This window comes from Citrus sinensis, chromosome 5 (genome assembly GCF_022201045.2).
Source record: "Citrus sinensis cultivar Valencia sweet orange chromosome 5, DVS_A1.0, whole genome shotgun sequence".
Classification (NCBI taxonomy): Eukaryota; Viridiplantae; Streptophyta; class Magnoliopsida; order Sapindales; family Rutaceae; genus Citrus; species Citrus sinensis.
This window is the reverse complement of record NC_068560.1, coordinates 15350449-15366303: the sequence shown is the minus strand read 5'-3', so window position 1 is coordinate 15366303 and position 15855 is coordinate 15350449. Positions and strand designations below refer to the sequence as shown.

At 30.4% G+C, this 15855-nt stretch overlaps 1 protein-coding gene across 7 annotated transcripts in view; it reads left to right on the top strand.

Annotated features, from left to right (window-relative positions):
• Positions 1-8263: 8263 nt before the first annotated feature.
• The window catches only part of LOC102618305 (uncharacterized), a 35017-nt gene continuing 27425 nt past the window's right edge, over positions 8264-15855 (top strand). Inside the window, exons 1-3 of one of the 7 annotated variants that reach the window (XM_052441911.1) lie at positions 8264-8524; positions 11036-11108; positions 11194-11287. In XM_052441911.1, coding sequence (XP_052297871.1) covers positions 8492-8524; positions 11036-11108; positions 11194-11287 — 200 coding nt within the window. In that variant the 5' untranslated portion in view covers positions 8264-8491. Of the gene's footprint in view, positions 8525-11016; positions 11109-11193; positions 11288-15855 lie in introns of all 7 variants that reach the window. The other 6 variants (XM_052441914.1, XM_052441909.1, XM_052441913.1 and 3 more) reach the window with 6 other exon arrangements.

The window sequence follows — 15855 nt, the reverse complement described above, 5'->3', positions numbered from 1 at the left end:
ATGAAGTAATATTGATAAAATATTCAAAACAATCGGTTTGATTGTCTCTATCTTAGTTAGTGATTAAGAAAAATTGATTGTTAATCAACATAAAAATTGACTGAGTCAATCTTGGTAAATCTATCATTATTCTCAAATTATATTAATTATATTATTTTCCTTTTCACATTTCAAATACTTGTATAAATTGAGTTTTTGTGCTCATGAATTAACAAGAATGAAATATATATTGCTCTTGAAAAGTTCTCACTTATAGTAATATGGTGGATTCTGTGTACAAAAGGAAGGAGTTATATTTGTAGCACTATTTTGCCCATTAAAAGGTGCAGTGGTAGCAATCCTCAAAATCTTTTTTTTTTTTGTTTTCTAATAACATTTGATATTATAATTTCTATAATTTTTTACAACCGCCAAGTTACTTATTACAGCATAGTGCAAGGAGGGATATCTGTGTGCTTGTTATTGCTCTATTATGTTTGTTTACCTAAACAAAGAAACAATACTCAAACTTCAAACTCAACTGCATACTTAGCTTAGGTAAATTAATCAAGTCATGATTATTCTTTTCAGCGAAGAAGATGTATCAATCAAGACTTAGATATTTCGTATCAAGCATAAATTATTTTTTAATTTTAGTTCTAAGATATACTACATTGGTCCTATTTAGTTGTTTTTTATACACAAATAAAACGATAATAAGTTGATAATATATAACAATGTCTTAGATACTAAGTAGCCATGATTTTTTTTTTATAACTCTATAGTGGGTACCCATTAAAATGTTGATTGTTGTACACTCTTTGCTGCTATAGTAAATTTGCAGTTAAAAGATAGATTATTTTTTTTAATAAAGGAGATTCTTATTATTATAGGATACAATTCAAAGGAAAACAAATTAAATTTTGTGAAAATTTTTTTTCTTACAAGACCTTGACCAATACCAATAGCAAGGATTAAAAATTGATATTTAAATTTGTTAATAGAGTAAATTAAAGTATTTAAACATTATCATTACCACGCATACACATGCCATGTCGGCACTTAGCAAGGTATGTGATCACGTCCGAGACCTTTTTTCTTTTTCTTTTTCTTTTTCTGGAGAGAATGTCAGGGTCATCAAATAAGTGTGATTTCACAATAATTTACTTATTACATGCCAAAGAACAAATTCAAGTACTAATACATTTTTTTTTGGTGATAAGCAAGTACTAGTAATTGATTGATAATATATAATGGGATTGATAAAAAAGTGTGGACTGGGGCTCGGCTTGCATCATAAAGATACAGACATTGGTAAAAAATTTTAAAGAGTTATAACTTAGAACTATTGGCACCCCTCTCTAATCTTTATAAAACTCTTCTCCTATTGCAATTATGTTAAACGACAAAATAAATCTAGTTATACCATTATATTTCTCTTTTCAACTCTTTACACCATACAATTACATCAAAGTCTTTTACAATTTTTATTTCCTCACAAACAACTTTTTCTTGAGAAATTTACAAAATTTATTTTTAATTTAGAAAAATAAATAATAGTTATTTGAGTCCACTTTAATTTACAAAACTTTCTAAACTTATTTTTAATTTTAAAAAATAAATAATGGTTATTTGAGTCCACTTTAATTCTACTTAATTCGTACATGTATTTGATTTTTTTTTGAGTAAAATATGTATGATTTAATAATTCAAAAATTTATAAAAACAATATATGTAATTAAAGTTATTTGGAAAAAAACTGAATTGTTTTTCTTTTTAAATAAAAAAATTAAAAAAAATAGAAAATGATATTTTGGGAATTAAAGTAGGTTTTGGTATAAAAAGGGGTTTGAAAAGAAAGTTACAGGGTGCTACTAGTCCCACTCAATTTTAAAATCGGCTGTAAATAAGCTTAATTAAGGGTTCGTAGAAAAATTCTGAATTTGGCCCAGACTTTATGATTTATAAATAAAAAAATTAATTTATAATTTATATAGTTTATTACCATTATTTAAGATTGATTATATTATATTGCTAGTACTTTGTGTACTGTACTATTACTTTTTTAGGATTAGATAATCATTTTTAATTTAAGTTTTTTTTTTACTTTTAACTTTATTAAATATTCGTTTAAAAAATTAATGAAAATTTGGGTCAGTCCGTCCAAGTTTGGAGGGCTTTTAGATGGTCTAAACCTGTTATCAATAACATTTGCTTGAGTTTGAACTTAAGAAAATGCAGCTCAAGGTCGCAATTTATCATCCCAAATATTTAAAGTTAAAAAACGAGGTGATGTCTTTCCGAGGCCACCTAATCGCCACAATTAAATTGCCTTCTTAGTACTGCCTTCATTACCTGTTTACCACCATGTTCGTTTTGGAATCACTTCACCACTTTGTCTCCACCCAGGTGGTGTTGATTTTATGAATTGATATATAAATATATGCATAGGGCGTTTTTTCGTGTTCCTAAAATACCTTATAATACATGATACATCAAATTCTAAAATTATTTCAATAGAGTAATTTTAAAATTATTTTCTTATGTTTTGTTAGAACCTCTATAAATTAATATTCGATAAATTAATAATCTCTATTATATAATAAGTTATTACCATCTTGTCTTGGGCCAATGGACTAAATCAATAATTACGATAAATTAATAACATAATATTTTTCTTAAAAAAATCTTATAAAACTTTGTGGTCTTGTTTAAATCATAAATTAATAATTTGCTAAAATTACAAATGTAGTTGACTATAATATATTAATTAATAAAATATGACTCTATTGTTACTTGCTTATATAAAATATGACTTTATTGTTACTTGTTTTTTTTCCTAAAATTTAAATTTAGTTAGATCTCATCTCTTATTTTTCTTATTGTATCTAGAAGTTCTAAGATTGACATCTCGAATTGTAAATTTATAATAAGAAATGAAGTGTTATCGATGTATGTTTATTGAATGGTAAATAACTCTGTAAATTAATAAATTATTAATTTATCGATTAATTGATAAATTATTAATTCATTGATTATTTAATTTCTCTTTTAATTAATAGATTTTAAATGGTCTTAGTCCTATTAATTTATAGAGATTCTACTAATATATATCATTCTAGCTTGCATGTTAAATTTTAAATTTGTTTATAGGGAAACTACGCCGATGATTAAGGCAAGTTCCGAAGTATTCAAAACCTTTTAAATTTATCAACTATCCACCCAAAAATTTGCATTATATATATATATTTAATATTGCCATTTTATGTGTGTGCGTGTGTGTGCGTGCACATGTGTGAAACAACATCATATTAAATGACTAAATTATCCTTATTACATAATAAAATTTAAAGGTAGCTAATGACATAATGAAAATTTTATACATTCTACAAACTTTGGGTGGATTGTTGATAATTTAAAAAATCTTTGTATATTTTCAAACTTTCATTAAATATTAGTGAGAAAATTAATAATTCCTTTAACAATAGTTATTGTCCAAATATCCACCGACTACCTAACACTTCGTATTTTTCAAAAATACACCAAAACTTTTTTCTTTTGCAGTTTTTTATCTAAAGTCTATAAAATGTATCACTTTTATACTTTGCTATTAGTATTGTTAGAGGATTTAATAGAATATTGATAAATAATTATTTTGTCCTGAATGTAAAAAAAAAAAAAAAAAAACCTATTGGTTGTTATTTTGGATAATTTTGGAATGTGTTGTTATTTTGAATTGGTAGGAATAAATTGTAAACTTTAAGTTCCCTATAACTAGTTTTATGTCGTTATTTTTTTATTGGTAGGAACACACTATAATATTTGAAGTTTCCTGTAACTGGTTTTATAGTTATTTTGATTATATTTTGAATAATTATGATTGTATTTATTGGTGATTTATTGTTGTTGAAGATTTGTCATTGTTGTAAAAAATATGTTATATAGGATAAATTATATGAACATGGATTCTTGATTTATGTTGTAAGTCAGGTATAAATTAGTTGGTTTGATGAGTCAATAGCTACAAAATGAAATTTGTTTTTTAGTCATTTAGCAAGAATTAAATATGTTTTTACATTTAGAAGTAAAATAGTTATTTTATCAATATTTTGTTAAATCCTCTAACAGTGTTAATGAAAAAGTAGAAAAGTGTATTGTAAACTTTAAGTAGATAGCTGCAGAACAAAAAATATTTAGTAATTTTTTTATAAAATGTGAAACATTAGATGGTCGATAGATATTTACCCATAGTTATTTGATAAATGAACCTTATGTAATACCAAACATTTCGCTATCTTTGTAGCCGTGCACACACACACACATATATTATTTCTAATATTCTTTTATTAGTACCTATCTCTTTAGATTAAAAAAAAAAATTCTCTTTCAATTTTGATTATTTATCCATTATAGTATCGTATTAGATATTATATTTGACTGTTATTATTATAAATTGCCTTAAAAACAATTCATTATTATCTTATTCGTAATAATGATCATGCAGGTAATATTTTAAACATTATACAAATGTCTTAGTTTTTTGTATGATAATGATAGAAGTAATGCTTTATGTATTAAGAATTATATAAACTTGTGTAATTTATGGTTATTCAGTCATTAATTTAAGGATAAACTGTAACTCTAAACAAAAACTTGGGGAAAATATCAAATATCAGGATTTGGCAACTAAAAGGAAAAAAGACTTTTTACCCTTACGGTTTTGATGCAAATACTTATTTCATCCTTATTTTTTAAAAAATAATTCATTTCAATCCTACCACAATAGTCTAAAACACTTTCCTGCGAACTTACAATTAGTTTATTATATAATTTGTTAATGACAAAATAAGATTTTCAATTAAATAGATGCAAATCATTTTAAAATAAAAATTTTAAAAACAAAAAAATAACATTTAACTATTTGTATAAATTTAAAATTTAAGAATAATTTAATGAAATAAAGATAGCACTAAAGAATATGCTCTATATATGTAAATATGTTTGTCTGCGTTTTCATTAAATTTTGTAATGAAGTCTACTAAATTTTTTTAATAGATATGTATATGTAATAACAACAACAACAATAATAATTTTTTTTTCCAATTAAGGGTTAATGACCATATTAAAGTCAAGAATAAATTAAAAGATAAAAAAATACACTCTACTGCAGAGTATTTTATTCTGCAGTAGTATATTAAATTTGTATTTTTTTGCCTTATCGTGTGCTTTTTTAAGTAAGTATAAGAGTCTGTATTTATTTTTAATAAAATAACAGTACTATTTATTTATTTATTTTTAAGCATATTAAAATTAAAGACAAGCAAAAAGATAAAAAGAAAAAGAAAAACTCACTCTAGTGCCCATAAAATTTATATTTTTTATTTTGTCCTAAATATATAAGTACATAGTATTTAGTATTATTATTGTTAATTTATTAATTATCCTTAAACTTTAAATTTATATAGAAAGTCACATGTTATTTAATTATATTTGATAATCTTACTTTAAAATAGTTTGTATCTCCTTAACTAAAAATTCTATTTTTTCTCAATGAATTATGTAATAAATTGATGATAAATTAATTTAACGGTGTTTTAAGTTATTGTTTGAAAAATAAGATAAAATCAGTTATTATTTAAATAATAAAGATGAAATGGACGGATGAGGGATAAAAGAATTTTTTCCTGCCGAAAACTTAAAGCAGAGGAAAAATAATAATAATAATAATAAAGGTCACAATCCACTTACGCACGTGTACTTTTCTTGAATAGGCAGTTGTAAACTTTTAGTCACTGTTCAGTGACTTTATCTTCGGGCGACGGATTGCCTGTCGCACCCACTTGGAGATTCATTAAAACTGTATTATTTTAATAGGACTCAAATAATTTTTTTTTATAATTTCAGGCTTAATGGATTCAGTTGTACTTGAATTGTGTTACGATGGTTGGTGGGAGACATTAGAGAATGGCCGTATGGAGTACGTGAATGGTAAAAATTGAGCTTTTTTTGTTGGAAAAAATTATCTGTTTGATCAATTATTGGCAAGAGTATACGAGGTGTTACAAATAAACCCTAATGACTATAGTATCACAATGAAGACAACTTTGAGGTCTAGTAACACATTATATCGTATATGTGCAATGCCCATGGATATATGTGACGATGAAATGGGGAGGGTTGTGTTGCATATGGCATCTGACGCTGCTCTGGTATTGGGTTTGGTATGTCGTCATGATCGTCATGCTCGTCTGATTGCCTTGTAACCGACGGCATCGCGTTGATTGAGGGTTGGTGCTGTATAAAGTATCATTTAAAATTAGTAAATGAAAAGTCAAAAATTTCGATTAACAAATTTTTAGTACTTAGAGTATACCGGCCTTATGAACCCAGTTTGGAATGCTTGGCAAGTAATCCTTCACAGAGAGCCAATATTTTCTGCTACTCTCCTTTGAATTTGGCTCAAAAGTTTGTAAAACGTCCCCCTGCCATAAATTCAATTGAAAATTTTAAGTAAGTATACATTTCTTAAATTTAGTAAAGTTAAAAAAATAAGTAATACATATTACTTACAAGACGAGATTCGTCGTTGAAGAACGAATAAACCTCAGCAAAGTTGATTCTCAAAGACACCATGGGCTTCCATTGCAGAATGCGGGGAATCTTATTCTTCGTTTTGACGACCCATGTTGATGGCAACCCTCCGATTGATTCGTAAATCCAAGCCTACAACAACCAAAGTGAAAAATCAAACAAAACAACTATCAAATATTTAATACTATAAAACTTATTAATAAACAAAAAAAAAGCACCTGAACCCCAGACGTAAAGCCGTAAAGATTGTATTTTTCAATATTATGATCTGGATTTTTCAACAGAGTCTTCTTAAATTTCTCGTCTTTCTCGAACAGTGCATTGTCAAGACTCTCGTAAATCATTTCCCACGACAATAGACCCCATGGGCGCTTTCGGAAGTACTAGATATCATCAACTTGGTCAAGCCAATCGAAATTAATTTGACAGTGATTTTTTCTTGCATTTAGTACTCTGTCCGCAAAATAAAACAGCTCAATCTTTAATGCGTCCATATCGTCCATTTCCTCGAATTTCAACTCCTTAAATACTGCATCGAATTGCTTCACATTAATCTTACGATGCACCCCACCAAAATACGTATTCCGTAGCCTTTGCTTCATTTCATCATTTTCTTGATTGGTATCAACACCAAATGAAAGTCCAGTAACCAAGCACCATTCGACAATTGACAAGCGAATCAAATGCTTACTAATTTGAAACCATAACTGATCCTCACGACTATCTTCTTCATGGGCCACTTGCCGCAGTAAAAGATTGTACAAAATTACCCCACTAAATAGAAAACTTCGACACTCCAAGAAATGCCCAAATATATCCTTTTTGAACATACTCAACTGCCGCTTTGTTAATTTTTCCTCGATGGCTTTTACGACCGAAGATAACATACACATGCTCGAAATTCGACTAGGAAAGTGATCAGCATAACGAAAATACATTTTGCCTACTTCAATATCAGGTGATTCTGATTTCGCTATGTATCTGTAATATTTATAAAATTATTACATTAGAGAAAAAAAAATTGACTCGTTAAAAAAAAACTATAATTTTTTGTGCGACAGGCGTTTGTCGCACCAAAAAATTGGTGCGACAGCCAAGCCTGTCGATCCAAAAAATTGGTGCGATAGCCAAGCCTGTCGCACCAAAACTGGTGCGACAAGCGCGCCTGTCGCACCAGCTTTGGTGCGACAGCAAGCCGCGCATGGGCGCGCGCTGCTGCCCAGCGATGGGCGCGCGCGCGCCCTGCCCCCCTCCCTCCCCACCCCTAAAATTAAGCGCAATCACTCCAAAATCGAAAACAATACTCCCAAACACCACCAACCACCACAAACATCATCACCACCACTATTATTCTCAAGCTATAACTATTATTATTCTAAAATCATTTTAAATTAATGAAAATAAGAAAAATAACTAACCTAGGTTTTGTTGAAGGTTGTAGATCGTAGATCGGATGCCGGTGAGAGATGGAGCCGCCGCCGACGAGGGTTGATGTCGCCGCCGATGATGGGAGTTGGATCGGTTTGGGAGAGATGAGTGAAAGGGAGTGTTGGGGGAGAGATGAGGGAGGGGTATTTTGGTCTCAAATGTTGTTTTATGGTTAATGTTGATAGAAATATTTTTGGAGGGTTAAGATGAAAAAAAGCAAAAATTTTTTGGTTATTACTGTAAATTTCCCTAATTTTGTCCTTCTATTAGTTCGTCAAAGTTGTACGGACGGATATTCCGGTGTAACGAGGCTCTGTATTTTTTCTGGGCAACAAAAAAGAAAATACTATCGGATCTGAGATGGTTTTTTTTTACTAGATTTTATGTGATCATTTTTTGCATGTTACCAATATTCTTTGGACAAAAATAAATTTAATCGACTAAGAATATAGTTTTTTTTTTTTTTCACTTTAATGCTCCAAATTTTTACACTATGAGGAAGAAGCTCGATACACGTTTTCCAGCTGTAAGTCTTCTATTTCTCTCTCTTTTATTTAATTATTCTAGCTTAGTAGCTTAATTTACTGATTGATTGGTTGATAATTAGGATTTCTTGTTTTTTTTGCCCTAAAAGTTAGTTTGTATATATTTTTAATTTCATTTTTTGATATTTGTGGGAATATTTGATCTGGGTCGGCTTTTCCTCGTAATTTGAAATTGGTTTCTTTGCTTGAATCGATATTTACTAGAACTTAGTTGTGGGTTCTCAGTTTTAGGGATTTACGGGGCATGGGTGATCTGGGTGATGTTTTGATCTAATTTTGGATTCTACTGATTGATTATGATGGTGGTGTGTTGTAAAAAAATTTTTATGGGAGGCTCAGTTTCGGGTGACTTATGTTACAAAATGACCTGGGTTTTATCTTGTTTTTTGTTTTAGATACTTGCATAGTAGGATTGTGGCTTCTAATGAAATAAAGTTGCTTTTTATTTTATGTCTAGGGTATTAATGGGGATCTTTGGTTACATTTGTACTTCGCCTGTTCATGATTGTGTAGGTTAAAAGTCAATTGAGTGTTACATAGTTTTGTGGGAGTTGTGTGGGGAATTTTTATGTTGCTTGTGTGTTTGGGGGTCTATTTAGTGGTTTAGTTCTGAAGCCAGTAGGTGTCACATTCTTAGGGATGTCATGGGGTTTTTAATTTGCTTTTGTTTCGTGGAAGATATCGGTTTTATCCCATAACTATGATTAACATGTAAATTATATTGGACGTATGGTTTCCTTGTTGTTAGAGCCTTTTTGCATACTTGTTTTTGGAGATGAGAATATCTGTTTTTCTCCATTAGTGCATCTCTGTTGCCACTCTCTTGTTTAAGGATAGAATGACAGAATTATGTTATTAGAGTTCTATTTTATGTTACCTTGACTTGGCTTTTTTGGACATAGAATAGATCAATTTTCCATCCGCCAAATTACTCAAATTAAGTTTGGGTTTCACGCATTTGGTAACATTTGATCTGAGGACTTTAGCCTGTTATGCATGTATGGTTCCCCTCCTTTCTACTTTATATTTTGCATGGTGCATGGTGCCTTAATTTTCTATAGATAGGTCAATGTTTTCATCAAACCTTTTGCCTTATCTTTCTATAAATAGGTCAACGTTTACGTCAAACTTTCCACCTGCTCGAGTAGCCTGTAGCTTGATTAAATTGAAAAATTTTGTGTAGCAGAAATATTGAAACTTTATTGCTGCTTTTAATCTCTGTTTTATGCTTGGAATAGGTTGATCATTTTACGAGGTTTGAAGTGGGTTGGAAGTTTCTTGTCATATGACTCTAGCCTTGTTGGCTGAGTTGGGATGTTGCTTTGTAATAGAAATCATTGTGGGAGTCTATGCATTTGTGTTAGACATAGACATGGCGCCTGGGTCTTGTGTCAATATTTTGTTAACATACTTTATCCTATTCTATTTCAGGGCTTTTGTTGTAAGGGATCATATTTATTTCTTTCATTTCATCTAGCCTCATTAAGTTATTGAGGCTTTTGAGATTGAGTTAGCACTGACTTTATATCAAATCTGAGACTTATCAAGAAATGATCGAATCAGGTCTCTACTGAAGAGTTAAATATCTGATAACGGTCGGTGATAACATAGTCATCTTGAGAATATTTGCAAAGCATATGGTATTGACTAGATGGCATTGGTCAGTATGTAGCAAGTTTTGAACTCAGTCTCCAGTGTTGTGCTTGGAGGCTTCAGTTACCAAATTAGTTCATGTCAATTAGATGTTGAGCTGGAGATAATTTTAATTGAAAACAACTTTTTGCTTGTAGGCTTTCTGGAATACATGTAGAGGCTCGAGTTTCTAGGTTTTGTTTGCTTAGAGGGAGGGATGACAATCTTGTCTGCAGAATAGGCAGCCTTTTTGTTTGCCCTGCTGCTCTCTAAAATATCTTTACTGCTGAGAACCTAACCAAGAGGAGGGAGGAGTGTTGAGAACTACTGCTATATGTTTTAGTGAAATAGTGGAAGTTTGTTGATCAATTGTTGTTTTCATTGTGAGATTGTTTGAAAGATTTGGACGCAATCTTTTCTTTGTTTGGCCTGGGATGGAGTTTTTGTGTTGTGGAGGTTGTTGGCACTGTTATCTGTGGTGATAACACAGAAACGTAGCTTGGAAGACTGCTCCTATTTGATTGAGTTAGTGCTTTGGAATGAAAGGAGTGGCTGACCTTTGAGAGTATCTTCAATCGTTATCATGACTTGAATCTGACTTATTATTTGGCTCTTTGGAAGGCTTCACTATTTGGTTCTTTGGCAGCGTCCCCTTTCCTTTGGCCACTTGTATTGTTGATTTTCTTAGAATTTCTCTTTCCTTAAGTTTTCCTTTCCTTGTCGCTCTGCACTCACGATTTTTAGAGGGCACTGAAATTGAAAATTATCTTTACCTGTCCATGTTATTTTTTATCTGCTGTTACTTTCATTATGTGACTTAGTCTTGTAATCTGACAAATAGGATTAAAAAAAATGTGCAGGCTCGAATTAAAAAGATAATGCAAGCTGATGAGGATGTTGGGAAGATAGCATTGGCTGTCCCTGTTCTAGTTTGTAAGTAGCCGTGGCTGCTTGGCCTTATTTTCTTGCAACATCAATGCTTTTGTGTTATTTATTCTCTTTTTGGGTATTCTTGTAGCAAAAGCTTTGGAATTATTTTTCCAAGACCTTTGTGATCGTACATATGAGATAACCCTTCAGAGAGGAGCAAAGACAATGAGTTCCTTGCATTTGTAAGTGTCAATAACCTTCCTTTGCTCAATTCTTTTCTTCTTTAGCTGTAAATGTGATTAATATGTGAACTTGAAGTTGGACTCTGTATTTCAAGATGTTCTCGCCAGTATCAATTGTTAGGTTCTTGGGGATTGTTACATTCCCCTTTGTTTTTTACGAGCAACTTTAGATTAATAGAGGGACTAATTAAATATAGACTTCAATTGTTATGTAGTTGCCGGGGAAAAAAAAAAATGTAGTTGCTGAATAAATCATTGATCGAGGTATGTGATCTAAAGCTTTTGCCTTAATGTTAGGTGTAGCAGAATAATAAGTTGTGTAAGGCAAATTACAGATTAATACTTTTGTTTAATTCTTGAGTTTCAGGTAAAAGGAAATGTTTATACAATTGTCCACATGGCAAAGAATCTTCTGTAGATAAATTACATTTAAAAGTACTTGTTTATCCTTTTTGCTTCTACTTTTAAATTCCTGAAGAATTACTTACCTGCTAGACCATTGAAATTTGTGAAAATATGGTTAAAAAAAATGGCCTACTAACTGTGATTGTTTCTCAGAACTAAATTATCATTAAAGGTCAGTTTCTGGTGTGTATGGTTCCACTATGCCTTGATGTCTTGGTCACTTGTATCAAAGCTGAGTGCATGAGAAGTATTCTGATTCTTGCATATGTTTGACTGAGGAGGTAACTGTAGTTGGTGTTTTTTGTTTCACTGGATGTTATGTCGTGAATCATGAATTGTTTGAGGTCTTTTTTACACATATAAATGACTTCTTATTGTGTCGTGCAATGTAACTTACCCAGAATTAGAAAATTGGTAAAGTAGAAAAGAAGAGACTAGATTTGATCTTAGCTTTCTCTGACAAACATTTATGAGTTTTTCCTTCATAAGAATTATCAATATGTTTGATAATAGTACCTACCAGCCAAAAGTATGATAAGATAACTGAGTCAATTTGATAATTAACCACAGGAAGTGGTTCTTTATTTGAGAAATGTGCATATCGAGCTGGTAATATATTTGAGATTGATAGCGCAGCATGTTAATGTTGTTTGATGGAATCAATAATATTCATGAAGTTAATCTGTGCAATGCAAAAAGCTTGAAGTCAGATGCCTTGGATAATGAATTAATTAATGTTTTTTTTTTTTAAGTTATCTTCCAAGACTCTTTTATCTGATTTGAGTTATTTGTCTCTGGTTTATGTCTGCTTGTGATCAACAATTCTTCATTTTGCTTCAATGTTTCAGAGTATGATCGAAGCCTGTATAATGAGATTCAATTAAACTAGGCATAGTTCTTCATAGTTATACCGTATGAAGAATCTGTCTAATATTAAATGGCGGGCAGTAGTCAACTTTTCTTAGCATGCTTTATCCTTGCTAGGGCAACTTAACATGGTATCAAAGCTAAATTGACTTAATCTTGTGTTCAGTCTCCTTGTTGAATTAATTAATTTATGAAATTGGGGAATGGTAAAATTGTGCCAGCCACTTAAAAGAAAGTGATGGAGAAATTGTGTAAGACTGGCAGCCTCAAAGCTGTAAGAATTCAGGAGTATTTGGGGGCTATATATATGAAGAGAAAACCTCTTATTAGTGGAAAGCAGTTTACAAATAGAGGATGTGTGTTGAGGCAACATTATTATGGCCCCGCTTGCTACTACGGTGCTGTAGAAAAAATGCTGCTTTTAAATACTAATTTTTACAAAAGTAGCAAATATATTGTAGATTTTTCATCATATGACTGTAGGATCAAATCAACATAGCTTCCAAGTCATAGCAGCCACTGTTTACCAAACAATTAAGATTTTAAAAGAGTGTTTTAAGTGAAAACTTATATTTTTATATTATCAATTGAGCGTGCAAAGCAAATAAGTGTTCAAAGTAGATTTTGAGTACAAATAATCCACCCATAAAAATATCATGCGCCACAAGATGAGTGACATTGCTCACTACAAATTAAAAAAAAAATCATATATTCATGAGAAATATTAATATAGGCATACCAAATAGTCTCTCGAAACTACTATAAGATTTTCTTAGTTCGTTCGAATTCTTTCTTAATCATTTGGAGAAATAGGAGAGGCTGTTTATTTATTTGATTTGATTTAATTAATTATTTTGATAGAAATTATATTAAATTATATAGAGACAGTAATGGGTTTTCCTTGCTTGTAATGGTTGATAGGCTAACAGCAAGAAAAGCTTACACAATTAAATTGCAAAATAAGTGCGCTTCTATAATTTGTTTACTATTTTATGAACAAAAGAAGAAAAAGAAAAAATTCCAAAGTTAAAATCTTCTATACGCCGAAGGAAAGAGAAATGACAAATTGTACGAATTACAGAGCTTTTGAAGTGGAGTCCGCCTACTGTGTGACCCAAAAGAGCCGTATCTGGATTTCATAAACAAAAGTACTTTTAAAGTTACAAATTACTGACGAGAATGAGACCCTAAAACTGAGAACATAGAAGAGAGAGTACTTTCAAGTCTCAATTAAAATGTAGAGAAAAAGAAAAAAAAATTGTGCTTGTAATAGAGCTCGTCTCTCAAGCCAACATTTCTAGCTAGCAAAGGATGGAAGGAATGATTTTAGATAATATATTTTCAATAAATGAAAAAAAATTTTCCAGTTTGATGATTGCAAATAACATTCTTTACTTCCACTCTTTATTATTATTATTATTTTTTTAAAATTTTAACTCTTTAATTCATGTTCTTGTTCTCGCGAATGTGTTTAGTCAATTTCGTGATCATCTCATCAAATCCCTAACGTTAACATAATCATAATCTATTAATGAAATTTATTTATTTTCTATAATAATAATCAAAATGAATATTTGTTCATGTAATTTTATGACGATGAGTTATCATTTTTTCTGTTATACATAAAAACAATTTGTAAATAATGGTCACGTTGAACTAATAACGCAACAACGCTTGTGGGAACAAATTAAATAATAAAAAATTTAAAGCAGCGATTTGGCAATACAAAATTGAAGAACAGAAAAATTAAAAATGAAAAGGTAAGTAACCCTAAACTGTCTGTGGTGGCCCACCAACAAAGCTCTAAAGAGCTATCACTTTATCTTGACTTATTAATTATTTACTAATGGGTTCATTTTTGTTGCACGCCCTCTTGATGGAGTCAAAATTTTACCTCGTCATGCTCTCAAGTCTTTGAGATTTTACCGTGTGAGATTATCAGGAGGGGAAAATCTCAAAGTACTTCCCTGCACATATGGTAAAATCTCAAAGACTTGAGAGCATGACGAGGTAAAATTTTGACTCCATCAAGAGGGCGTGCAACAAAAATGAACCCATTAGTAAATAATTAATAAGTCAAGATAAAGTGATAGCTCTTTAGAGCTTTGTTGGTGGGCCACTACAGACAGTTTAGGGTTACTTACCTTTTCATTTTTAATTTTTCTGTTCTTCGATTTTGTATTGCCAAATCGTTGCTTTAAATTTTTTGTTATTCAATTTGTTCCCACAAGCGTTGTTGTGTTATTAGTTCCACGTGGCCATTATTTACAAATTGTTTTTATGTATAACAGAAAAAATGATAACTTATCGTCATAAAATTACATGAACAAATATTCATTTTGATTATTATTATAGAAAATAAATAAATTTCATTAATAGATCATGGTTATGTTAACGTTAGGGATTTTGACGAGATGATCACGTAATTGACTAAACACAATGAGTTAATTTTTTTAAAAAATAATAATAATAATAAAGAGTGGAAATAAAGAATGTTATATACAATCATCAAACTGGAAAAAAAAAAGTTTTCATTTGTTGGAAATATATTATCTAAAATCCTTCCTTCCATCCTTTGCTAGCTAGAAATGTTGGCTTGAGAGATGAGCTCTATTACAAGCACAATTTTTTCTTTTTCTTTTTCTCTACATTTTAATTGAGACTTGAAAGTACTCTCTTCTATGTTCTCAGTTTTAGGGTCCCATTCTCGTTAGTAATTTGTAACTTTAAAAGCGATTTTGTTTATGAAATCCAGATACGGCTCTTTGGGTCACATAGTAGGTAGACTCCACTTCAAAAGCTCTGTAGTTCGTACAATTTGTCATTTCTCTTTCCTCTAGGGCATAGAAGATTTTAACTTTGGAATTTTTCCTTTTTGTTCATAAAATAGTAAACAAATTATAGAAGCGCACTTATTTTGCGATTTAATTGTGTAAGCTTTTCTTGTTGTTAGCCTGTCAACCATTACAAGCAAGGAAAACCCATTACTGTCTCTATATAATTTAATATAATTTCTATCAAAATAATTAATTAAATCAAATAAATAAAAGCCTCTCCTATTTCTCCAAATGATTAAGAAAGAATTCGAATGAACTAAGAAAATCTTATAGTAGTTTCGAGAGACTATTTGGTATGCCTATATTAATATTTCTTATGAGCATATGATTTACTTTTTTTTAATTTGTAGTGAGCAATGCCACTCATCTTGTGGTGCATGATATTTTTATGGGTGGATTATTTGTACTCTAAAAATCTACTTTAAACACTTATTTGCTTTGCACGCTCAATTGATAATA